The following is a 26276-nucleotide window of genomic DNA, read 5'->3' on the forward strand; positions in this document are numbered from 1 at the left end:
CATCCAGGCAGGACTATCTGCAGTGCAGGCTAAGATCCACATCACACAAGAGGAGCTATGGAAACAGCATGTAGGACACACTGGGTTAGCTGAGTGATGATGGCTCAAGCCTGTAATCCTAACTACTCAGGAGGCTGAGGGTGGCTGGCTGGTCAAAGGCAGCACAAGGTAGGAAAGTATGTGAGACTCTTATTTCCAATTAACTATCAAAAAGTTGTGGCTCAAGTGGTAGAGTGCTTTGAACACAAAGCTCAGAGTCAGAGCCCAGGCTCTGAGTTCAAGCACCAGCACGGACACCAAAACAACAACAAAAAACAAAACAACCCCCCCCCCCCGCCAGATTATCATGGTGAGGACACGCTAACTTTCTACTGTGCAGGTAGACACACACACAGCTCCGCTTCTTTCTACCTCGTGTCATCTGACATCATTACTTTCTTTCATAGCCCCATGGTCATCTTTAGAAACTGGATATTTCAAACGGAACCAGGGAAACTCAGGGGACGAGTGCGGTCGGGAGCGATGGAGAGAATGATGAAAAGGGTGACATTGATCAAGATGCATTGCACTCATAAGCTGACAAGGCTCAACTGAACCCCTTTACACAACTAAAAATAATAAAATAAAAGAACCGGTGTTTCAACATTTGATCTCAAGTTTCTCACACAAGGCGGCACCAATATTTGCAATCGGCTGGTTCAAGCCACTATATCCAAAGCATGTATTGGGTGGACTACTTACGCATACTTTTGTGTGTTTTCTAGAAAGTGCACGATGCTGTCATGAGAGGCATGTAAAGAATAAAGGTGTTTTGTTTTGTTTTTAACTTAAGTCCTAACAGCAAAAGCCACATCATCCCCTCTTCCACTCAGTCGTACTATGTCACGTAGACCTAGAACCTGACGGGTGTGAAGGCTGAATGGAGACGGGCGCGCTGTGATGACGCAGGACGTCGTGCGCGGGGACGTCAGTGGTCGCGGCACGCGGGCGGGGCGGGACCTGCTGCGGCGTTGGCGTGCGGCGCGCCAGGCACACGTTGCACCTTCTAGTTTCCAGTCAGTCTTCGCGTGCTGGGTCGGCGTCCGGACGGCGAGCCAACATCCCTGAGGCGATGGCGATGCTCTGTCTCACGGTGAATTCTGGAGACCCTCCCCTGGGTAAGGAGCCGAAGCCGCCAAGCGTGTGTGGGGTTGCATCAGCCAGAGGGGTGCGGGGCAGGGATGTCGCCTGGCCCCGCTCTGGCGCTGTGGCGGTCACCGTCTGGAAGATGGGGCCTAGCTTTATTTTAACCCCCTGACTGAACGGAGTCGTCCCGGGCACTCAGCCTAGTCTCGGGATCTCCGGAGGCGTCTCCTTGCCGAAGTCTGTTTTCTGGGGCATGGGAGGAGGAGGCACCGTGTGAGCCCGGGTCTGGGCTACCGGAGTCTTGGTTTGGAACCTTCTCTCAGGGTGGCGACTTTCCTCTTGAGATGCGGAGCTTCTCGTAAGATCCCGAATTCACTCGACCCGTCTTACCTTTCACGTTTTGTCGGGTTCAAAAGGAACAACAGGATAGACGGTCGTATTAGCATTTAGAATTTTAACCGAGGTAGCATTCACTTTTAATTAAAGGTGGTGGAGTGATGGGGTGGAGACTCCTCGGCAAGCTGCAGGCTGTTGGGGTGATTTGCTTCACACCCTGTGTGGGGTAGTAAATGTCAGAGCTAACGTCAGCGGTACTGCTTTCTTGATACAGCCCGCGATTGTTGTGCTGGTTACATAGCTTAGTATTTCCACTTTATCATTAATTTGAGAAATTATGCCCAAGAATTTAAGTTTAATGAACTCGTTTTGGTTAATGCACATCAGGGATATACACACGTAGTTTTCTAGAGAACTTTTAAATGGGGAGAGTGTGTGGGGCCGATTTTTATTGTTGATGGTTGAGTATATGAATGTCTTGAGTTTCTTGGAAAGGCTTTGTATATACTAGGAAAGCACTGTACCACCCATCTTCCATCTCCCTTCCGGACCCTATAAACCATTAGCTGGCTTAAATAATTAAAACGACGTTTTAGTTTATTGGTTCCAGTAATTATGGCCTAACCTCACAGCAAATCAATAAACTCTATAAAAGAAGTAGATTTGATTGAGGGGATGGAAAGGCACTAGACATACTGTCTTATGGTTGAAGGCAAAGACGTTTGGTTGTTGGAGGCCTAAACCTCAGTCCTGACTGGTAAATACTAGTTGTGGAACTTGGATGAGTTCCTTGCTTACTTCCCCTTTCCTTGTATAAGAAAGGTGGAATGTCTTCTATAAAGTGTTGGCTCCCAGAATGGAATAATACTTAGAGATAAAGTTCTCACATCTTTTAGATGTGTCATAAATAGCTGTGATTCTAACATGTCACTTAGAAAATCACTCTGGAAGAGATAGGTCTGTTTCCTCTACAAATTACAGAACTCAGAACTATTTTTGTCAATATTAGAAGAGTCTTAAAGAAATTTGTCATTTAAAACTGTACCAATTTTAGAACACATGCTATTTTTCTAGTTGCTTCTCTTGGTTTTCAGTTAATTTTTCTTATTTGCTCAAATGCACTGTTTTATCTTTAATAAAATTGAGTGAACGGGCTGGGAATGTGGCTTAGTGGTAGAGTGTTTGCCTAGCATGCATGAAGTCCCGGGTTCAATTCCTTAGTATCACATAAAGAAAAAAAAGCCGGAAGTGATGTGACTCAAATGATAGAGTGTTAGCCTTGAGCTCAGGGTCAGTGCCCAGGCCCTGAGTTCAAGGACTGGTGATTGATAGATACATAGATACATAGATACATAGATAGATACATAGATAGATACATAGATAGATAGATGGATGATTGATTTTGAAGGAAGCATTTAGCAAAAATAGATTACATTGCTAGAATCCTATATTGTATGTATAGTGCATGTTCTTTTTAATGTTAAAATAATTTCAAATATAAAAATGATAGGAGAGAGGACTTTTTTCCAAGTACTACCTGAGTGCATACTGCAGATACTTCACCTCCCTAGAATCTTCCAAGTGTATATCTCTCACAAGCAAAGAATCTGTACATGATTCACACAACCATCAAAAGTCAGAACATACACATTGACGCAATTTCCATACCTACAATCTCTTATTAACACTTAACTGTTCCAGTAATACTTGTAGTATGCAAGATCCACATTCTATCTAGGATCAGGTCATGTTGTTTCAGTTTCTTTCAGTCTGGAATACTTTAGTAGTCTAACCTTGATTTTCATAACTTTTACCTTGAAGATTACAAGCCACTTTTGAGTATCCTCTAGTCTGGTTGTCTGACATTTCCTTGTAGTCAGATTCATTCTATGCGTCTTTGGCAGAAGTAACACAACGGCCATTGTTCTCCATTGCAGATGTGATTTCTTATTTATCATTGCAGCCCATCAGTGGTGCATCAGTTTAATTTTTCCCTTGCTAATAATTTTATACTTGATCACTTAAGATGTTGTTGGCCCACTTTCCCAGGTACAGTTTTTTCTTTCAATTTACAGATATTTTGATAGAGAAAACTGAACCATGCAAACAGCTCTTTTCACCAATGCATTGGTTTCAACATCTAATTTGCTTATGATGTTGGTTGCCATAGTGACCTTCCAATTGTACAATTATTTCTATGTATATTAGGCAGCATTTTTTCTTTTTGTTTTTCTTTTTTCTTTTGATGGCAGCACAGAAATTCTTTTTTTTCTTTTTTGCTCAAGGCTAGTACTCTACCACTTGAGCCACAGTACCACTTCCAGCTTTTTCTGAGTAGTTTATAGGAGATAAGAGTCTCAGACTTTGCTGGCTTTGAACCTCCATCCTCAGATCTCAGCCTCCTGAGTAGCTAGGATCATAGGCAAAAGTGCCACCAGTACCTGGCAGAAATGCACTTCAATTTACAACCATTATTTGCCGGTTTCTGTATCTTATGGCCAAACCTTTGTGAGACTGAAGCAGCGTTACCCCCAGAGCCTGTGCTCCTAAGCCTCATCTCCTACCATCAGTGATGACAGAACACATGGCCTTTTCTAGGAATGGAGAGAGCAAAGGGATGGCAGCTAATGTACCTGTGCTCTGGCAGCTCCCAGCTGGGGCTGTGGGAATGGAGCAAGGCCTGCCAGCAGGCAGCCTATCATACTCCTGAAGGTCTCATTTTCCCTGGCACAAAAGAACTCTGTATAGTCTCACTTATGCCTGGAGCCCAGTGGGCTTCCTGGAAAAGATGGCAGAGATCAGCTTACTGATTACATCAGTGGTCACAGATACACAAAGCATTGGCCTTTCCTCATGAGTGGAATCCCTGGACACCAAAAAATTAGTGCAAGGATCTATGAAACCCCAAACACACAATCTTTGTAAGGAAGGAAGTTCCCCCTCTCTGCCCTGCCCCTGCGCCCTCCCCCCCCCCCCCAAACCTTGGGCCTGTGTGAGGGACAGCTCAGTTTCCTGGAAGGTGGAGCAGGGCAGGTGCCCATTGCCCTATGGGGAACAGAGCATGGCCCAGCTACTTGCAGAGGGTACAGCACAGCTGCCACCATGTTCTGGGAGGGGGACTTGGGCATGGCTCTTGCTCAGGCCATACAGCCAGGGTGACCTATGGGTAACACGTCAATTTAGCTAACTCTGAGGCATACTTCAAGGAAACGTGAACAACTGTTAAACCACATTGTTATTCTGATGCCTCTCAGAATACCACTTCCAGCATTTTCCACATCCACCCATCCATCCACCTATCCGCCTCTACCCATCCATATATCCACCCATCCATCTACCTACTTGTCCATCTATCCATTTTCCATCTCTCCACCTATCCATTTACCTACCCATCCATCCATCCTCTATCCTAGGCAGCATTTTTCTGTGAGAAGAGCGTTCCGGTTTTCCCATGTGAAAATTCATAGTAACTCTCCTCAGTGTGTTGTCTCTGTATGTGTACTCGCCAATTCGGGCTGAAATTTCAAATGTACAGTGTTTTAGGATTTGAGGTCAACTATGTTATGAAAACAATTGTTATATCACAGTTGTAACTACTTTCAACGTGCCATGTGTAATTGTAGCTTCTATTATTGATGATCTTGTATCACCTTTCTGTGGTTGTACCTACACTATCTCTGTATCTTATCTGAGTATATTGGAAACCGTGTATACTGGTTTTAGAACTAGGAAATTGAAAGGGAATACCAAAATCGAGAGACACGGGGTAAAAAAAAATACTAACAACTACAAAAGCAATACTTGCAAAACTGTTTGGTGTAAATGAACTGAACAACTTAAGGGGGGGAGGGGAAGGGGGAGGGGGGAATGAGGGACGAGGTAACAAACAGTACAAGAAATGTGGGCTAGGGATATGGCCTAGTGGCAAGAGTGCCTGCCTCACATACATGAGGCCCTGGGTTCGATTCCCCAGCACCACATATACAGAAAATGGCCAGAAGTGGCGCTGTGGCTCAAGTGGCAGAGTGCTAGCCTTGAGCAAAAAGAAGCCAGGGACAGTGCTCAGGCCCAGAGTCCAAGCCCCAGGACTGCCCCCCCCCCCCCAAAAAAAAAGAAAAAGAAATGTATCCAATGCCTAATATATGAAACTAACCTCTCTGTAATTCAGTTTGACAATAAAACATTAAAAAAAAAGAATTTGAGGTCAAGATTGCCTTATTCCTGCTTTCAGATGCTGACTACAAATGGTAGTCCAAGCCTTAGTTTGCTCTTGAATTATTTCTCTGAGATAGAACATAAGACTTTCTGTAGACTTTCTAAACTATAGACTACTGAGAAAATAGTTTATTCCCTATAAAACTTCTTGCTGGTTTATTGACTCATCCTTATTGCTTTTATTATCTAAGTTATAAATACTGCATTGTCGTTAAACAGAAATAAATCTTTTCATCCTTCATTTTTAGAAGCGTTGCTAGCAGTAGAACATGTGAAAGGTGATGTCAGCATTTCTGTTGAAGAAGGGAAAGAGACTCTTCTTCGTGTTTCTGAGTAAGTGCTTTCATATATCTATTTTCGGTACTATTAAAAATATTCAGCATTAAGTATTATATGCTTATTTTACTTGTTAATTTGGTGGGTTGTTCCTAAAAAGAAGTGAGCTTCATTATTCTAAAAGGACAGAACCCAGGGATTTATATTTGTCAGCTAGCTATATGATTTCACTGATTATCTATTTTAAAGGAGCTAGAAATGTAAAGAAAGAATTTTATGTAAGAAGATGTTTGTTTGTTTGTTTTTGAGACAAGTACTCATGGAGCCCAGGATCCTTCCGTAGGGATTACAGGTGTGCACCACTGTGTCTTAGCTTTATATAAGTGGCTTGAATTTAAGGTCTGGGCGCTGTCTTTTAGCTTTCTTGACAAAGACTGGCACTGTACTACCTGAGCCACCACTCATGTCTAGCTTTTTGGTGGTTATTGGAGATATTATTTTTACACACCTTTTCTTCCTGAGCTAGCTTTGAGCCATGATCAGATCTTAGCCTTCAGAGTAACTAGGATTACAGGTGTGACCACTGCCCAGCTCCATTTTCTGTTTTGTTAATGAAGGTATACAGATAATTCCTTCCTTGTTTTGTTAGGTTGTCATCTGCTTCTTTTGTTTCTAGATTTTTTCAATTTTATTATCCAATATTTCTTGTTGAAATTTTAATTTCTGTTATTACATATTTATTGTCAAAGCTCTGGGGGTTTTATTCTTTGTTGTTTTGGGGTTCAGGGTTGTTTGTTTTGTGTCAGCTGTGGAACTTGAACTTAGGCCTTGGGCACTGTCCCTGAGCCTCTCGGGGCTGAAAGCTAGCACTCTCACTTGACCAACAGCACCACTTCTGCCTTTTTCTGTTTATGTGGTCCTGAGGAATCAAACCCAGGGTTTTATGCATGCTAGGCAAGCACTCTACCACTAAGCCACATTCCCAGTCCCCATTTGTTTGTTTTAAACAAGGCCTTTTTATGTAGCTCAGGCAGCTTAGAACTAAACATCTTGCTTCTGTCTCTTGAATACTGGAAACAAGTGTCAAACACTGTGCTAGTCTTTAAGAATTCTGTTATATATTTTCTGGATAATCCTTTTATAATGTCCTGTTCTTGTTTGTTTTATGTTTTTGCTATTTTATTTTTATTTTATACTTTATAACAAATTTGTTTTGTCGTGAAGATGCTGGAGATTGAGCCTAGGGCTTCAAGCTTGCATATACCACTAAGTATACCTTCAGCCCTGATTGCAGTTTTTGTTTCATTCTTTATTTTGGTCACAATCTTTAAAATTATAGCTTTTTTGAAACATCTGACAATCCCTAGTAGTAGTTCTTTTGGAATTAGCGTGAGAATGGTCCTTTCTGAACTGAGAGTTGTTTCTTCCAATTCTGAGCATTACTCTAGGAAAGTCTGGCTAAGCTGTTCACTTGGGGAACTTGTGATGTCTACAGTATCCTTAGTTATTTCCTTTTGGGGCTGATGAGTTTATTCAGGGAAGAGGTTCTGTTCAACTCCTTAGGGAATAAATATTCCATTTTTGCAAAATAAAGTTTGTGTGTGGGGTGTTTGTGTATTGTCTGTGGGGGGGGGGGGAAATGTGAGCCTGTATGGAGAGAGAGAGAGAGAGAGAGAGAGAGAGAGAGAGAGAGAGTGTTACAGTACTCTGCTTTGAACTCATTCTTGAACTGGCTAGGCAACCTTCTGAGTAGTAGCTCACCACCACCTTGGTTCAGTAGTAGTTTAATGAAATTGTTTTTAGAAATTAGAAGATATGCAGGTGTGTGTGTGTGTGTGTGTGTGTGTGTGTGTGAAGATTGCTCTAAAGTAATTAGTGGGTTTAGCTGGATATTTTATAACAAATTAAATTTGATAGAAACAGGTAAATAAGCTGTAGTAGAAAAGAACTTTAAAAGTATATTAGGATTTCCATTTTTACATATCTTCCATAGTTTCATGACTTACTGTTTTTTAGAGTGAGTAACTGCAGTATATTACTTCATGTTTTTATTCTAGGGATGTGGTATTCACAGACATAAATTCTATACTTCGCTATTTGGCCAGAGTTGCAACCACAGCTGGGCTGTATGGCACTAACCTGATGGAACATACTGAGGTAAACCTTATTTTAATTTATTGCTTCTGGAGTTTTGAGAACGCATTGTCTTACAGTACATTGTCATGTTCTGTTACTTTACAGTGTTAATTATAGGACAAGTTAAGAAATGTTTATGGTGGTTTTATTTTTAAAAAAGAGAGAGTCCCAGATTTGATATAGCTCAGTGGTAGAGCACTTGTCTAGCATGTACCAGGCCTTGGGCTTGATCACCAATATAGCCAAAAAATAAAATGTTCTCTCTCTCTCTGCCAGTCCTGGGGCTTGAACTCAGGGCATTGCCATTGTCCCTGGAGCTTCTTTTGCTCAAGGCTGGCCCTTTACCACTTGAGTCACAGTGCCAGTTGGGGCTTTTTCTGCTTATGTGGTAGTAAGGAATCGAACCCAGGGCTTCATGCATGCTAGGCAAGCACTCTACCACTAAGCTACATTCCTATCTCTCTCTCTCTCTCTCTTTTTTTTAAATAGTTTATTCACATACTAACTGTACTTTGGGGGCATTTAGTGCATCTTCATCTTCCTACCTTCCTAGGATATGGTGATGGCATGAGACTGTATAGATCATCCCATCCAACTCTCATGCTTTATAGATAAGGCAATGGGCATATTAAGTCTCAAGTGTTTGTTTACTTTTTTGTTCTTCAGGAAAGTAACAAAATGTGGCAACTATTTTAAGTGCCACTTTAGATCCTGTGCTACTAGAATTGAATCCATATAATGACTCAAAAATTTGAGATGAGAAAAGTATGTTTTTACATTAGGAAACTGAGTATGTTGTGCTAGTAACTGCTATTTTTTTCTTGTGGTCATCTTTTTTGAAAGTCTAAACTCTGCAGTGTGTTTCTTTTCTCTCTTTGTGTTCACAGATTGACCACTGGTTGGAGTTCAGTACTACAAAATTATCGTCATGTAATTTGTTTACCTCTGCTGTCAACGAGCTTAATCATTGCCTGTCTTTGAGAACATACTTAGTTGGGAACTCCTTGACCTTAGCAGATTTATGTGTGTGGGCCACCTTAAAAGGTATCAATAATTCCTCTTAAAATATGCATTTCTATGATTTTGGCTTTTTTTCTTTTTTTAAAAAATGGAATTTGACTATATTGCTTAGGCTGACCATAAACTCCTAATCTTAAGCAATATTTCTGCCTCAACCCCACAAGAAGCTTATGATTATAATTATGCACCACCATGCCCAAATAAAATATTTTAATCATTTAATATTTTGCCAGTTAAAAAGTACCCGTATGAGCTCATTTATGTATATGTATATACCCATCCACACATACACATGTTTAGGCCATAACTTAAGAGCTTTCTTATAGAGTAGTCATTCCCAGTGTCTTATTTATATACAGTTATAGGAATTTCCTGTCCTGCTAGCCCTACGGGTTTTCTTTCAAACTCCTCTTGCCTTTGGAATTATCATTCTTCCTTAAAGCCTTCATTCTACTTACATCAGCACTTTTCTGCCTCAGCCTTCTTGTAGACACTTAACTCTCACTAGAAAAATAACTAGGACTATGAGAAGGGCTAAATTAGTGATTTGAAGTGTTACTTTTCTGGAAGGTTGCTTATTTCTCTTCTACAACTAGTTTGCTACAGATGGGAGGAAGTGTTTATCAACTTGGGAAACCAGTTGGCCTTTTATTTTGAAGGAACAAAAAAACTTATATGAATTATAACTTATATACAGAAAACTCCACTTAAAATATATGATTTTACTGAGGGGTTTGAATTTGACTTTACACTTGCTAGGCAGATACTCTCCCATTTGAGTCATGCCCCTAGCTCTAGACTTGGAACTCCTTCCTGCCTTAGCCTCCCCTGTTAGTATTACAGAAGTGTACTTTATTTTTTTTATCTATTCTGAGGGTTTTGTTTGTTTGTTTTGTTGGTCATGGGGCTTGAACTCTGGGCCTGGGCGCTGTCCCTGAGCTCTTCAGCTCAAGGCTAGTGCTCTACCACTTGAACCACAGCACCATTTCCAGTTTTCTGATGGTTAATTGGAGATAAGAATCTCACAAACTTTCTTCCCCAGCATGGCTTTGAACCTCGATCCTCAGTTTTCATCCTCCTGAGTAGCTAGGATTACAGGTGTGAGCCACCAGCACCCAGCTTGGTTTGTATTTTGAAGATGAAGTCTCACTTGCTTTTCTGCCTGGACTGGCTTCAAACCTTTAATCTTTGCATCTATGCCTTCTGAGTAGGTAGGATTGCAGGTGTTAGCTAGTGATAGCTTCTTTTTTTTAATTTATTAATTAAATTTTTTTGACAAGGTGTTGTGCAAAAGGGGGTACAGTTACATAATAGGGCAGTGTGTACATTTCTTGTGATTTCTTACACCCTGTTTTTCTTTCCCTTCCCTAGATCAGGTAGACATATATACAGTACCCAGTGTACCAAAAACATATACAGTAGCCACGTGGCCTACACCAAAGGAAATTCACCTAGGACTTTAAATGTAACATCAACAATAGAATTTGCTTATCTTTGTCTTATATGAACATCTATACATAGTTGTTGAGCTATTGTGATCCACCGAGAGGTCTATTTTTGACCTTTATATGTTGAGTAGTTGTTTGGTTTTAGTTACATAATGTAAGGTCGCTGACCCAAACCTGTGGTAAATACCATTTGACAAGCAGTTTTTGGTTTCACAGACCTGGTCTCTACTGTCTCCCCCTCCCCCCACCTTAACAGTCATATATCAAGGAGATCATGCCCCTTTGTTTTCTGTGTTCTAGGCTTGTCTCGCTCAATATTATTTGTTCAAGTTCTGACCATTTCCCTGCGAATACCAATATTTCACCATTTCTAATCGCTATGTAGTATTCCATTGTGTATAGGTACCATATTTTTTGGATCTATTCATCTGTGGAGGGGCATCTGGGTTGTTTCCATATTTTGGCTATTGTGAATTGTGCAGCAATAAACATGGAAGTACAGATGTCTTTTTGATATCTTGAGGCCTGTTGTTCAGGATAGATGCCTAGGAGTGGTATGGCTGGGTCATAGGGTAGGTCTACGTTGAGCTTTTTGAGGAACCTCTATACTGTTCTCCAAAGTGGTTGTACTAATTTGCACTCCCACCAACAATGGAGAAGGGTTACTCTTTCCCTGCACCCCCTCCAGCATTTGTTGTTGCCTGAGTTCAGAGTATAGGCCATTCTAACTGGAGTGAGATGGTATTTCAGGGTTGTTTTTATTTGCATTTCCTTTACTGCCAGGAATGTTGAACATTTCCTCATATGTTTCTTTGCCATTTTTATCTCTTCTCTTGTGAAGTCTCTCTTTAGCTCCTTTGCCCATTTCATAATTGGTTTATTGGGCTTGGAGGGGCTTAGTTTTTTGAGTTCTCTGTAGATGACGGATATTAGGCCTTTGTCTGTTGCTGTGCTGGTAAAGATCCTTTCCCATAGATTGGCTGTCTTTCTAGTTTGGTGGCTATGTCTTTAGCTGTGCAGAAACTTTTTATTTTGTAGCGGTCCCATTTGTCGAGTCTCTCCCTTATCTGTTGTGCCCCTGGGACTGTATTCAGGAAGTTCCTTCCTGTGCCTATAAGTTCTAGCGTCTTTCCTACTCTGTCCTTCAGTAGTTTCAAGGATTCAGGTCTGATGTTGAGGTCCTTGATCCATTTTGAGTTGATCTTGGTGCATGGTGATAGGCTAGGGTCTACTTTGAGTTTTCTACATATGGCTGCCCAGTTTTCCCAGCACTAGTAGTTGACGAGGCTATGTTTTTTCCATTGTATGTCTTTAGCTCCTTTGTCGAATAAGTGATAGCTTCTTGGTTATCTTGATTTTGTTTTTCCTATTTGATCTTTTTCATAATTTTGAAATAAAATTTCTTATGTTTGAAATGAAATGAAGTGTTAGTCTTACAGTTTGTGGCATGAGTAAGGACAGAAGTTATGGCTAGAGAAGTTTAATCTGAAAAAGTGATTTTTTGAATTCTGTAAAATACCTTAAGGTGTTAGGACATGTTTCAAATTTTAATGATTTTATTACAGATGGGCTTTAATTTCTTTTACTTAAATTAACCATGGTTAGAACTTTGTTTTTGAATTTGCAGACTTACAGAATAGTTTTAAAATTATGTTTGCTAATAGGAAGTGCGACGTGGCAAGAACAAGTGAAACAGAACAAGGCTCCAGTTCATGTAAAACGCTGGTTTGGTTTTCTTGAGGCCCAGCAGACCTTCCAGTCAGTAGGTACCAAGTGGGATGTTTCAACAAACAAAGCTAAAGTGGTAAGCATGCCTGCCTTCCTCCTTCCTTCCTTTCCTATCTTTTCCCCTCCCTTTCATTCTCCTCCTCCTTTCCCTCTTTTTCTTTTCTTTTCTTTGCCCAGCCAGGGGTTGGGCGCCATTCTTTGTGCTCAAGGCTAGCTCTCTGCCACTTCCAGCTTTTTCTGAGTAACTTATTGGAGAGAAGGGTCTCATGGACTTTCCTGCCCCGGCTGGCTTCAAACTGCAATCCTCAGATCTCAGCCACTTGAGTAGTGAGGATTACAGGTGTGAGGCACTGGTGCTCAACCCTTTCCCCCTTTGTTAAATGCTGATGTTTCAGTGTGGATCTGAGAAGGAGATTATTGCTATTCATAAAACTTATTTTCTGGGGCTGCTTAACTTAGAATTCATAGACACTACAAAAGAAATGAACTTAGCCTTTTATAAATGAGGGAGAATTTTCTTAGAAGAATCTACTCTTGTTAAATCTTAGTGTGGCATTAACTGGTAGAGTACATAAAGCCGTAATCTTTATATGTGTGAAAGATTGACTCTCCAGCATTTTTCTTAGACAATTCAAACTTTATAAAACGAAATTTTCACTGGCTTTGTTGTTTAGTGCTGGGGATTGACCCCAAATCTTCTTGTATGCTAAGCCCATGTTCTACCATCAGTCTATACTTTCAACTCCCGTTACTATTTTACTGTCTTTCTCCTGAATCTTCTGCTTTCCGACAAAAAAAATACACAAAAAAATGGTTCTTACTTAGTTAAGGTTTTTTTTTTATGCAGTAAAATTTGCATAATACTACTTTGGCTAATAATCTTTACTCATCCTTTACCATTTTTCCCCATCTAATTGGTCAGCAAGTCCTCTTATTCTCCTATTTACAGACTTTCTTTCTATCCAACCCTACTGCTTTGCTTATATTATTGCATCTGCTTTGTTAAATACCATTTCATAACTGAACTTACTCTACTTGGTCTTTCTCTAATCCTGCACATTTGCTGTCCTAGGTAGTATTTTAAGATATGAAAATAACTTATGCCCCTAGGACTCCCCATTACTTGAAGCATAAACGACAAGACTATGTGTTTTGCTACTTGGGCTTGAACTTTTGCTTGGCTTTTTCACTCAAGGCTGGTGCTCTACTTGCTACTCGAGTTACACTGGCATTTTGCTGTAATTGGAGATAATCTCATAGACTTATTTTCCCCTGGGCTGGCCTTCAGCCTCATGAGTAGCTAGCATTGCAGACGGGAGCACCACCATCCAGCTTTTTATGTTTTGGACTTAAATGTATTTCAGCTTCCTTGTTCATATACCCACTATGAATAGACATTGCATTGTTATACCCTGCCTTTGTGTCTTGCCTTTAAATGCTTTTCCATCTGATACATTTTTGCTGTGTGTGAGGGAGCGCGTGTGCATGTGTGTATGCATTCCCACATGTGACCGCAAGCACAAGCATGCCCGAGGCACTGACCCAGAGCTTTTATGCTCAAGGTTAATGCTCTACCCCTGGAGCTATAGCTTCACCTCTGACGTTTTTAGTGGTTTTTTAAAAATTTATTTATTAATTGAACACAAATTTTTTGACAAGGTGTTGTGCAAAAAGGGTACAGTTACATAGTAGGGCAGTGTGTACATTTCTTGTGATAACTTACTTGGTGATTAATTGTTGATAAGAGTCTCCAGGCTTTTTCTGCTTGGGCTGGCTTTGGAGCTGGCTTTGAACCATGATTCTCAGATCTCAGCCTCTTGAGTAGCAGCCACTGGTGCCTGGTACATTTTTTTTTTTTAATGCATTGGAACCAGGTGTTAGTGGCTTACATCTAAAATCTTAGCTTCCCAGAAGACAGAGATCAGAGGATCACCATTCATAACCAGCTTGGACAGATAAAAACAATAGACCATTGAAGTGCTAGAAGTGAATTTGTGGCTCAAGCGGTAAAGTGCTAGCCTGTCAGTGGAAAAAAGACAGTTGAGAGCTTGAGGCCCTGAGTTCACCCCTTAGTATTTGTACAAAACCAGAAGAGATCCAGTTTGGTTCTTACCTCCTTTTGAGCTTTTCCTGATGATCTGGATATTGTTGATTTGTGTGTGTGTGTGTGTGTGTGTGTGTGCGCGCGTGCGTGTATATCCTGGAGCTGGAACTCAGGGCCTGGGCACTGTCCCTGAACTTTTGTGCTCAAGCTAGTGCTCTGCCACAAGAGTCATATCTGTTTTTTTAGGTGATAAATTACAGATAGGGATCTCAGACTTTCCTGCCCGAGGCTGGCTTCAAACCACAATCCTTAGATCTGAGGCTCCTGAAAAGCTAGGATCACTGGTGCCTAGCCTGTTGATTAGCATTTTTTCTTTGTGCCAGTCCTGATGCTTGAACTCAGGGCCTGAACATTAACCCTGGCTTCTTTTTGCTCATTCTAACACTCTACCACTTGAGCCACAAGGGCCACTTCTGGCTTTTTCTGCTTATGTGGTGCTGAGGAATCAAACTCAGGGGTTCATGCATGCAAGGCAAGCACTACTGCTAAGCTATATTCCCAGCCATTGTTGATTAGTTTTGTTTTGTTTGCCAGTACTGGCGCTTGGACTCAGGGCCTGAGCACTGTTCCTGGCTTCTTTTTGCTCAAGGCTAGCACTCTGCCACTTGAGCCACAGCGCCACTTCTGGCCATTTTCTGTATATGTGGTGCTGGGGAGTTGAAGTTCATGTATACAGAGTCAAGCATTCTTGCCACTAGGCCATATCCCCATCCCGTTGATTAGTTTTTGCTAAATGTTCTAACTGTATCCTCTAAATACTTGTGCTGGTGGTGTGTGCTTTTATTTATTTCCTTCCTCAGACTTTTAAGTCACCCAAGTGCAAGGATGATGTTCTAATCATTTTGTTCATTACTACTCTGGTGTGTCATTTAGTAAGTATAAAATGTTTCTCTAGTGAACACACTCATTAAGTATTTGACAGTATAATTCTTGTTGTTTTCTTTTCAGGCACCTGAGAAAAAACAAGATGTTGGGAAGTTTGTTGAGCTTCCAGGTGCAGAGATGGGAAAGGTTACTGTCAGATTTCCTCCAGAAGCTAGTGGGTAAGGAAATACATCTCCAGCTTGTACTTGAATATATTAGTGAGAACGCTTTAAAAGTTATCCAACTTCTAATGAGTTGATACAAAAGAATATGAATAAGATTTTAATAATGGGAGTTAAAAATTCTAACCAATCATAATAGTTCTTAATTATTAACAGTTAATATTAGTTAATTAGTTAATATTATAAATTGTAATTTATAGCCTTTAGTTTTAGATAATAGAAGGGCACTTAAATTTTATCCTATTTTAAATACAAATAAGAAAATACCACAAATGGAAACATTAAAATAAAGGCTGGCAGAGTAGCTCAAATGGTAATGTTTGCCTAGCAAGTTCAAGGCTCTGAGCTTACATCCCAGCTCTGACAAAACAAAAAGAGGGAGAGAAATTTAAATTTAAATGTCTATAAGTAGGGGTTAACTTTTATTTATATTCTAAGACTAGGGGCTTTCATTCAGTAAGGGTTTATATTTATACTCTAAGCATCTCTTATATTAATAGTAGAAATTAAATAGCAGTATTTTTTTCCCTCAGATGGAGAAGAATGCTGAAAAATATGTTCCTACTTAGTTCTCTCCATTGGTAACAGGTCTCCCAAACTCATTGACTCTTGGCAAAGATAAAATTATAGTCAAACAATGCCTTAGCCTGAGGCTGCTTCAGACCTTGTCCACCATTCCCTAAGGCTGAGGGGAGTCTACCTTTCCACATCCACCTCTGAGAAGCAGAGTTAAGAGGAATGTCAAGCTTTGTAATTCCTATGATACTAATAAAATAAAATGAACCTTACTAAAGACACATTATTAATGCAGTTTTTGCATCTAGACACAACCATTAGAAACACTGTTAATTTGTAAGTGAGATGATTCTTTTACAACTTTGATTTCAGATTTTGTCTCTTCAGATGATTATTTAGTTGTGGTATTTTATAGTCTCAATTGTTTTTCCTGAGGCTTGGAATATACATTATTAGACCTATATGCATTTTTGCAGATTCAGATGTATCTTTCTTTTAAGACTCTTCATCACTTCCCCCCCTCCTTTTTTCTTTCCCCTTTTTCCCCCCTTTCCCCTTTCTCCCCTCTTTCCCCTTTCTCCCTTCTGTCTCTCTCCTTTCCTCTTTTTCTCCTCTTTTTTTTCCTCACTGCCTTTTCTTCCTCCCTCTCCTTCCTCCCTCTTTTCCTCCCACTTCCCTCCCTCCCAGTATCTTGTTCACGATAAACATACACTGTACCACTCAGCTACACTGTCAACTCCACATCATCCTTCTTAAGTTAGTTTCATATTTAAAGCTAAGCACATTAACTCAAACAACAGATGATCAGTAACTATATCTTTTTTGAACGATATAGCATATTACTGAATTAAACATGTTTCAAGAAAACACACTTTTCTGCTTCTGGGAATCCATAGCCTTTTAAGTTAACTTTATTTTAGAATAGTTTTAGATTTATATTAAGTTCCTATATTTATTACATCCAGTTTTTCCTAGTGTTGGCATCTTACATGTATGTGGTAAATCTGTCATAACTAATGAATATTGATATTTCTCACTAAACTCCATCCATTTCTGGGGGTTCATCAATTTTTGTTTAGTACCTTTTTTTCTATTCTAAGATACCATCTTAGGGCATATGCAGTTCTGTTTTTAGCAGGGAATCTTAAAAAGCTCAAATTGCATTGCATTTTATTTGGTTTTATTACTTGGTGCATGCAAACCCTTCACAAATCACTGATCTGGACCCCTGAATTTGTAGAAACTTAATTGCATTAGGATTGGTGTGTTGTTCAGTGGCAGAGTACTTGCTAGGCATAGCAAGGCCATAAGTTTAGACTCCAACATTGCAGAAAAAAATTTTAATTGATTTTTTGGGGTTTGGGCGGTTGTAGGGCTTGAACTCAGGCCCTGTGCACTGTCCCTTAGCTCTTTTGCTCAGGGGTAGTGCTCTACCCCTTTTTTTTTTTTGTTTGTTTGGTTTGGTTTTTGTTTTTTTGCTAGTCCTGGGGTTTGAACTCAGGGCCTGGCCACTGTCCCTGAACTTCTTCTGCTCAAGGCTAGCACTCTACCACTTGAGCCACAGCGCTGCTTCTGGCTTTTTCAGTGTATGTTACTGAGGAATCAAACCCAAGGCTTCATGCTTGCTAAGCAAGCACTCTACCACTCAGCCACATTCCCAGCCCTGCTCTACTTGACCCACAGCTTTACTTGCAGTGGTTAATTGGGGATAAAAGTCTCAAGGAGACTTTTCTGCCCAGGCTGGCTTTGAACTATGATCCTCAGATCTCAACCTGTTGAGTAACTATGATTACAGGCATGAGACACCAGCACTTAGCTTTAGTTGTTTGTTTCTTAAGACACAAAGTCATAAATGGGGTTGTATTTTCCCTCTCATATCGATAGCACTTCAGGTCAAAAGTGTGCTGTAGAACTTGATGGATTATCTTAAAATAATGGCTGTTGTAGTAAACTGATAGTGATAAGAATCGGCAAGAACTATTTAAACTTGCTTCATACCTTGTTTTCTTCCCAAATGATTATGTTTTAAACAACAATGGCATAGATAATTGCTTTTTAAAAACTTTTGGGCTGGGAATATGGCCTAGTGGCAAGAGTGCTTGCCTCATATACATGAAGCCCTGGGTTCTATTCCCCAGCACCACATATATACAAAATGGCCAGAAGTGGCGCTGAGGCTCAAGTGGCAGAGTGCTAGCCTTGAGCAAAAAGAAGCCAGGGACAGTGCTCAGGCCCTGAGTCCAAGCCCAGGACTGGCCAAAAAAAACCAAAACAAAACACAAAACTTTTGGTGATAGAGGGTTGGTCTATAACCCAGGCTGACTTCAACCAGACACCCTCCTGCCTTAGATCTCAAGTGCTAGAAATTTATAGGTGAATGCCACTATGCTCCACTTAGAAGATTGCTTTTTACAAACTACATTGATAGAGTTAGGAATGCGGCCTAGTGGTAGAGTGCTTGCCTAGCATGCATGAAGCTCTGGGTTCGATTCCTCAGTACCATATAAACAGAAAAGGCTGGAAGTGATGCTGTGGCTCAGTTGTGCTAGCCTTAAGCAAAAAAGCTCAAAGACAGTGCCCAAGCCCTGAGTTCAAGCGCCAGGACTGGCATCAAAAGAAGAAGAAAAAAAACTACGTTGATAGAGGAGAATATTAATATTATCAGCAGAGTCTCTTGATTTTCCCTTCTCCCCCCCCGCCCCCCACAGTATTAGGGTTTGAATTCAGAGCCTCCCACTTGCTTTTTGTTGTTGTTGGTGGTGGTGGTTATTTTGGAGGTAGAATCTAGTGAACCTTTCTACTGGCCTCCAACTGTAGACCTTCAGATCTGAGCCTCCTTCATAGTGAGGATAACAGATGTGAGCCACTAGTGCCCAGCTCTGGTAATTATTTTACTTTTTATAATTATCATTTCCCCATGAGAACAAAAACATTTTTTGTTCTTGTTTTTCTGTATGTGGTATAGTGTCAGTCCTGGGGCTTGAACTTCAGGCCTGGGCATTCTCCTTTAACTTTTTTGCTCAAATCTGGCACTCTACCACTTGAGCCACAGCTCCGCTTCCGGCTTTTTTTTTTTTTTTTTTTGCCTGTGCTGGGCCTTGAACTCAGGGCCTGAGCATTGTCCCTGGCTTCTTTTTGCTCAAGGCTAGCACTCTACCACTTGAGCCACAGCGCCCCTTCTGGCTTTTTCTATATGTGTGGTGCTGAGGAATCGAACCCAGGGCTTCATGTATACGAGACAAGAACTCTACCACTAAGCCATATTCCCAGCCCCCACTTCCAGCTTGGTTTTTTTTTGGCCAGTCCTGGGGCCTGGACTCAGGGCCTGAGCACTGTCCATGGCTTCTTTTTTGCTCAAGGCTGGCACTCTGCCACTTGAGCCACAGCGCCACTTCTGGCTGTTTTCTGTGTATGTGGTACTGGGGAATCGAACCCAGGGCCTCATGTATCCAAGGCAGGCACTCTTGCCACTAGGCCATATCCCCAGCCCCACTTCCAGCTTTTTTAATAAAGAAGGTTGGGGGTTTTTTGTGTGTTTTTTTTGGATTGGAAATAAGAGTATATGGACTTTCCTGCCCGCCCCCCCACCCCCCTTGCTGACTTCCAACTCAATCTTCAGTAGCTACAGGCATGATCCACCAGAAGCTGGCTCAAAAGATCATACTTTCTGATTCATGGAATTTGGTACTAGAGAAGACCGTTGAAATCATTTGGTTCAAATCTTTTTATTGGCATTTGAGAAGACTAAAGCCTAGAGAAGTAAAATTTCCAGAGAAAGAAAATTTTTCTAGAGAAAGAAAACCCAGTTTTCCTTTATGTTTTTGTTTGTGTTGTTGTTTTGTTTGTTGTTGTTTTGCTTGTTTTGTTTTTTGAGACAAGATATTGCTATGTAGAGCTGATGGTCTGTAACTAGTGATCCTCCAACTCAGTCTCCCTATTGCTAGGATTAACAGATGTGAGCTGTCATGCCTAGCTCTTTTGGCTTCATAGTTCTTGTAGGTTTTCATTTAGCCATCACAGTGACAGTCCTAGCGGCGTTTCTCTCTAGTGGGTGCTAAGTATTTGTTCACTTCCCAGTAGCATCAAGTCTTATAATAAGGGGATACTGCCAGTTGGCGTTGGAAATGGTTTCAGAAGCAGTTTTTCTCCAGGTGACCATTACTCTTGGGGGGAAAAAAGGAACATTACAATTTTGATAGCTATTGTACTTCTTCATGAGACTTTTACATGCAAAGTTGCTTTGTATTATAAATATTCCTAGTCTGTTGTTTTGTTTTGTTTTTTTCTGTCAGAGTCAGATTTTCTATTATAGTGCTTCTTGTTGGAAAGTAAAATATGGCTGAAGTATTAGTTAGAAGTTCTGTTTAGTTTTCATCTCCTCAGGTTTAAGTTGAAGTGTTTAGTTAAGACCTGTTAATGAGTTTCTTTGTGAAATGTTTTTGTTTTAGTTACTTACACATTGGGCATGCAAAAGCTGCTCTTCTGAACCAGCACTACCAGGTTAACTTTAAAGGGAAACTGATCATGAGATTTGATGACACAAATCCTGAAAAAGAAAAGGAAGATTTTGAGAAGGTAATTAAAAGTGTAGTGATGACTTTTTTCAGAAAAGTTAATTAAAATTAGAGGGTGACCTGATACCTTCATGGTATAAAAGCAAACTTTGATTCATAGCTGCCTCCACCCAGTCTATATATTCCACTTATATATATTCTTGCCACCCAAACCAAAACATGTCATGCTCCTATGCCAAAAAAAATTTTTTTTCCCTCTTCTCCAGTTATAGAATTTACCTACATGCTGTATTTCCCTATGAGTACCAAATTTACTGGATGCAGGTTTCCTTTTTGTCACATAATATTAAGTTTTGTGAATGAAATAATCACTAAATAGGTATTTTAAAATGTAGTTTTCTACCTCTTGTATCATCTTTATTCAGAAGCACTACAGTACATCTCAAGAGGATACAAAGGATTGTTGGTATGACCAGTAAATACTAGTTTTTTCAGAGTAAATGAAAGCTCCCTCATGAGGTCAGCTTTCGGAGCTGGAAATTTGGAAGCTAATGTAATGAATATTTATTTCTCCTGACTTAATATCATATAACATTCACACCATATTCAGGCTATTTAAGACTGATGGATGTTTTATTACATTTACTCAAAATGCAGTATCAAGGATTGGAAATAATGGGAAAAATGAAAATATGCACTGATTTTTTTTAAACATTTGTTGCAGGTTATCTTGGAAGATGTTGCAATGCTGCATATCAAACCAAATCAGTTTACTTATACTTCGGATCATTTTGAAACTATAATGAAATATGCAGAGAAACTAATTCAAGAAGGGAAGGCTTATGTCGATGATACTCCTGCTGAGCAGATGAAAGCAGAACGTGAGCAGAGGATAGAATCCAAACATAGAAATAACTGTAAGGCATATTTTTGTCTCATGTTTTAATTCATAGTCGGTATTATGTTTCCTTAGTGGTACATGATTTCTTTATTGTGAGAGATTCTGACTTGAAACACATTGAGTATGATTTTTATGTTAGTGCATCTTAGAAATGGTTCTTCTTTCTCTGTAATCTGACATTTTTACTGCTTTATTACCAATCACAACCATATACAAAGAGCCCGTGTCTTTAGTTCTTACTTATCCTATGAGGTCTTTTGCATGTATTTCATTTGAAAGGTTCCTTACTGTGATATTTTATAGATCTTTTTCTTGCAGTGCTGGTGATTAAACCTAGGGCTTTGCATATGCTACACTTGAACTCGATACCACTACATCCCTAGCCCTTATACGTCTTCAATTGAAAGGTTTAACATTTCTTGAAATCAGGGCCTAGGCCCTGTCCTTGAATTTTTTTGGTCAAGGCTGGCACTCCACTTAAGCCACAGCTTCCATGGCTTTTTGGTGGTTAATTGGAGATAGGAGTTTCATGGTGTTTTCTGCCAGGGCTAACTTCAAACCATAATCCTCAGATCTCAGCCTCTTGAGATGAGAGTTGCCAGGATTACAGGTGTGAGCCACTAGCACCTGGCCTACCCTATGTTCTTTTTTTCTTTTCTTTTTTGCCAGTCCTGGGGCTTGAACTCAGGGCCTGAGCACTGTCCCTGGCTTCTTTTTGCTCAAGGCTAGCACTCTACCACTTGAGCCACAGCACCACTTCTGGCCTTTTCTATATACACGGTGCTGAGGAATTGAATCCAGGGCTTCATGTATGCGAGGTTAAGTACTCTACCACAAGGCCATATTCCCAGCCCCCTCCTCATGTTCTTTAGATGGGCACAGGCTTTTGTGACAGTACTAGTGGGTCCCCAAAGTCAGGGCAAACTTGTTTGAACCCTGGGCTTAAGCCTGCCCCCCAAAAAAGAAGGTTTCATCTTTAGAAGCACAAGGTAAAGATTTCATAGGGCTGATTAGTGTTGCTATGTTGGGGAAATAAAATGGATGGCACCAAATGAGAAAAACCTCTCTTATCCTTAGTTGGTACTATATCAGCAGACTGTTAATTTTACCTTTTTTCAAACTTCTTTAAAGAGCATATTTTCTAAATGGTTGGGTTTTTTCCCCTGCTTTGGTAATACTTTGGTTTGAACTCAGTGCTTTGGACTTGTTAGGCAAGTGGTTTACCACTTGAGCCACACCCCAGTCATTTTTGCTCCAGTTTATTTTTCAGATTAAGTTTTGCTGACCTTTTTGTTGAGACTGGCGTACAACAGTGATTCTCCTGAGTAGTTGGTATTACAGGTTTGAGCCACCACCATAACTATAGTAGTGTTTCAAATTAATGGAATATGGCTAACATAAAATGAAAGCATATATCAAATTATAAGAATAATAAAGTAATTAGAATTTAACCACATTAGTAACATTAAATAAATACTAAAGTAGTTCTCATTTTATAGCTGTTGAGAAGAACCTGAAAATGTGGGAAGAAATGAAAAAAGGAAGTCCGTTTGGTCAATCCTGTTGTTTGCGAGCAAAAATTGACATGAGTAGTAACAATGGATGCCTGAGGGACCCAACACTTTACCGTTGCAAAATTCAGCCACACCCAAGAACTGGGAGTAAATACAAGTAAGTGTATCTTTTTCAGTATGCTAGGTAGCCTTCTATGCTTTTGTTTTAATCCTCTTTTGGTGTGGAGTAGTCAAACAGTCAAGAAACCATAGAAAAACTGGCCAGGTGGCGTGTGGTCTTTAAGAGGTTTCTTAATCACTTGTCAAAGGTTATAGGAGGTTATTTCCAATAGTAACTTCCATCTATAAAAGGGCTTCTTCTCCTTAAATTTGCTTTTTGTGTGTCAACTAGGTATAATTGTGGTGTGTATCTTTTTCAATAGTGAGGAGCCTGATTTTTGCCAAAGGCCACTTGGATACTTCCAATCTTATTTGAGGTCTTGATAAAATTATCAGTACAGGCAGATGAGCTGAGGGGTAGCTGACAAGAAGCTGAATTGTCTTTCGTATTGTGTACTAAATGATCTTGTGGGATTTATACAGCCCTTGGGCCTGACAGTCTACACTCTTTCTAGATAAAAATACTTGTCTTTCTCAAGTTTTATTTTTCTCTGTGGATTTTCAAGTTAACTTTTTCCTTTTTATGATGCTAAGACATAAATCATTCATTTTCAGTATGAAATAGATAAAACACAGTACAGTACTATTTTTATTCATTTATTTTTCCCTTGTTATTTCCATTATTCTCATTTTATTTTTGTTTATTTTTTTCCAGTCCTAGAGCTTGAACTTTTTTTTTTTTTGGCCAGTCCTGGGGCTTGGACTCAGGGCCTGAGCACTGTCCCTGGCTTCTTTCTGCTCAAGGCTAGCACTCTGCCACTTGAGCCACAGTGCCACTTCTGGCCATTTTCTGTATATGTGGTGCTGGGGAATTGAACCCAGGGCCTCATGTATACGAGGCAAGCACTCTTGCCACTAGGCCATATCCCCAGCCCGAGCTTGAACTTTCTGAGCTTCTTTTACTCAAGGGTAGCACTCTACCACTTGAGCCACAACATCATGTCCGGCTTTTTCTATTTATATGGTACAGAAGAATTGAAATCAGGGCTTCATGCATGTGAGGCAAGAACTCTACAACTAAGCCACATTCTCAACCCAAGAAATTAATTGTATATTTTTCTTTATTATGGCCTCTCCTGAGACTTGAATTCAGGGCCTAGATGCTGTATCTGAATGTCTTTTGTGCCCAAGGCTAGTAGGACTCTACAACTTGTGCCACAGCACTACCTCCTCCTTTTTTTTTTCTTTTAAAGACAAAGTCTCACTGTGTAGCCCTTGCCATTCTCAAACTTATAATCATGCTGCATCCTTGAAAGCTTTATACATTATTATAAGCAGATATTGCTTTAAGGATTATTTGAAGAAAAAAATAGGCTTTTTTTTTTAGTACCGTGGATCAGATGCAATATTTAGCATGTGCTGAGCAACTGCTCTACCACTAGTAAAGAAAACAATCTTCAGTAGAATTGTACTTTTTGGGGAATATTGGTATTTGAACTCTAGGCTTCACGCTTGCTAAGTTAGCAGATGCTGTACCACTGGAACTACATCTGTTTGTTTTTTGAGAGTCTCCCCTTTTTCCCTTTGGTGGCCTTGGCCACAATCCTATTCTTATGCTTACCACTATAGTTGGGATGACAGTTACATACTACTGTGCCCAGCTGTTGATTGAGATGTCTCTTGAACTTTTTGCATAGGCTATCCACAAACTTTTGTCCTCTTATTCTCAGCCTGCCCAGTACAAGTGTGAGGCCCTTAGTTCAACCCCCAGTTCTAGTACACACACAAAAAGAGCCTGTTGGTGTTTTTAAAAACTCTGACCGTACAAAGAATTATCATTTTTATTACTAATGCTGCTTATGAATGTTTTAAGATAGGAAGCATAAAATAGATAATGTTGATTCAAAAACATTCTTTTTTTTCCTAGTGTGTATCCAACATATGATTTTGCCTGTCCTATAGTTGACAGCATTGAAGGTGTTACACATGCCCTGAGAACAACAGAGTACCATGACAGAGATGAGCAGTTCTACTGGATTATTGAAGCTTTAGGGATAAGAAAACCATATATCTGGGAATATAGTCGCCTAAATCTCAACAATACAGTGCTGTCCAAAAGAAAACTCACATGGTTTGTCGATGAAGGACTGGTAGATGGATGGTATGTTTCATATTACCTAGAATTGACAACGAAGTATTTGTATCTGACTTTTAATGTAACCCGGTGGTCATTCAGTGGATGGGCCTGTGCGCCTATATTGAAATCCTGCTTTATACTTCATTTCAGTCGGTGCCTTAGTGTTCCTCCCTCACCAAACCCTACCTTGTGTTCATGCTATGAGCATGGAATACTCACTGCAGACCATGCATGGGACATGAGCATGAAAACCACACGAGATCCCATCATTTGCAGATCTCAGCCTTGGACAGAAAAATGTGTATCACTTGTATTTTGTAGATCTAGTTACCACTCTCCATGCTCTACTGTGGCCAAAGTACACTTGATAAAGATTTAAGTGGTCTCAGCCTTGCTGTGTTGAGGACCACTTGCCCAAAGGATTTAGCCTATAGAAAAAATATGAACATTCCTGTGGCATCTTAATAACCTAAATGAGATTTTTGTAAGAAATGTGAGTCTTAAATATGAAACTGACCAAACTGGGGATGTGGCTTAGTGGTAGATAGAGTGTTTACCTAACATGCTTAGGGCCTTATTCCTCAGCACCACATAAGCAGGGGGAAAAAAAGCCGGAAGTGGTGCTGTGGCTCAAGTGGTAGAGTGCTAGACTCAAGTGAAAAAAAGCCAGGACAGTGCTCAGGCCTTGACTTCAAGTCTCAGGAGTAGCAAAAAAAAAGAATCTGATCATATAGTCATGTATTTATAAATGAAACCTATTCATGTTGATTATCATGCTTATAAATCTAAGAGGAACTATTTTACCAGAATTAATACAAATTATAATTTATTACTCATTAGGTGTTTTTTATTTTCTGCATCTGCACATTTTAAAACATTTCCTTGGTATTTAACAGTTTTCCTATTTCCCAGGGATGACCCTCGATTTCCGACAGTACGTGGTGTTTTGAGAAGAGGAATGACAGTTGAAGGACTGAAACAGTTTATTGCTGCTCAAGTGAGTTGAGTTTTCTTTCCTAGGTTCTCCTTAAATTTTTAGGTATTTCTGTTAATATCTTTTTAGTTGTTATTATCTCTGTTATTCCTATTCCTTGTTTGTTCCTTATGATTCAAGGATAGACTCAGGATTTGTGGGACTGTGTGTGTTGCATGCATGTGTGT

General features: G+C 40.0%; 1 protein-coding gene across 1 annotated transcript in view; it reads left to right on the top strand.

The window, feature by feature from the left end:
• The first annotated feature begins 991 nt into the window (after positions 1 to 991).
• Eprs1 (glutamyl-prolyl-tRNA synthetase 1) overlaps positions 992 to 26276 on the top strand; it is a 66023-nt gene continuing 40738 nt past the window's right edge. The window contains exons 1-11 of the mRNA XM_048356548.1: positions 992 to 1157; positions 5925 to 6009; positions 8010 to 8109; positions 8976 to 9132; positions 12221 to 12360; positions 15337 to 15431; positions 20399 to 20525; positions 21189 to 21381; positions 22865 to 23036; positions 24906 to 25139; positions 26028 to 26112. Of these exons, the coding sequence (XP_048212505.1) occupies positions 1112 to 1157; positions 5925 to 6009; positions 8010 to 8109; positions 8976 to 9132; positions 12221 to 12360; positions 15337 to 15431; positions 20399 to 20525; positions 21189 to 21381; positions 22865 to 23036; positions 24906 to 25139; positions 26028 to 26112 (1434 nt within the window). The 5' untranslated portion in view covers positions 992 to 1111. The remainder of the gene's footprint in view (positions 1158 to 5924; positions 6010 to 8009; positions 8110 to 8975; positions 9133 to 12220; positions 12361 to 15336; positions 15432 to 20398; positions 20526 to 21188; positions 21382 to 22864; positions 23037 to 24905; positions 25140 to 26027; positions 26113 to 26276) is intronic.

This window comes from Perognathus longimembris, chromosome 11 (genome assembly GCF_023159225.1).
Source record: "Perognathus longimembris pacificus isolate PPM17 chromosome 11, ASM2315922v1, whole genome shotgun sequence".
NCBI lineage: Eukaryota > Metazoa > Chordata > Mammalia > Rodentia > Heteromyidae > Perognathus > Perognathus longimembris.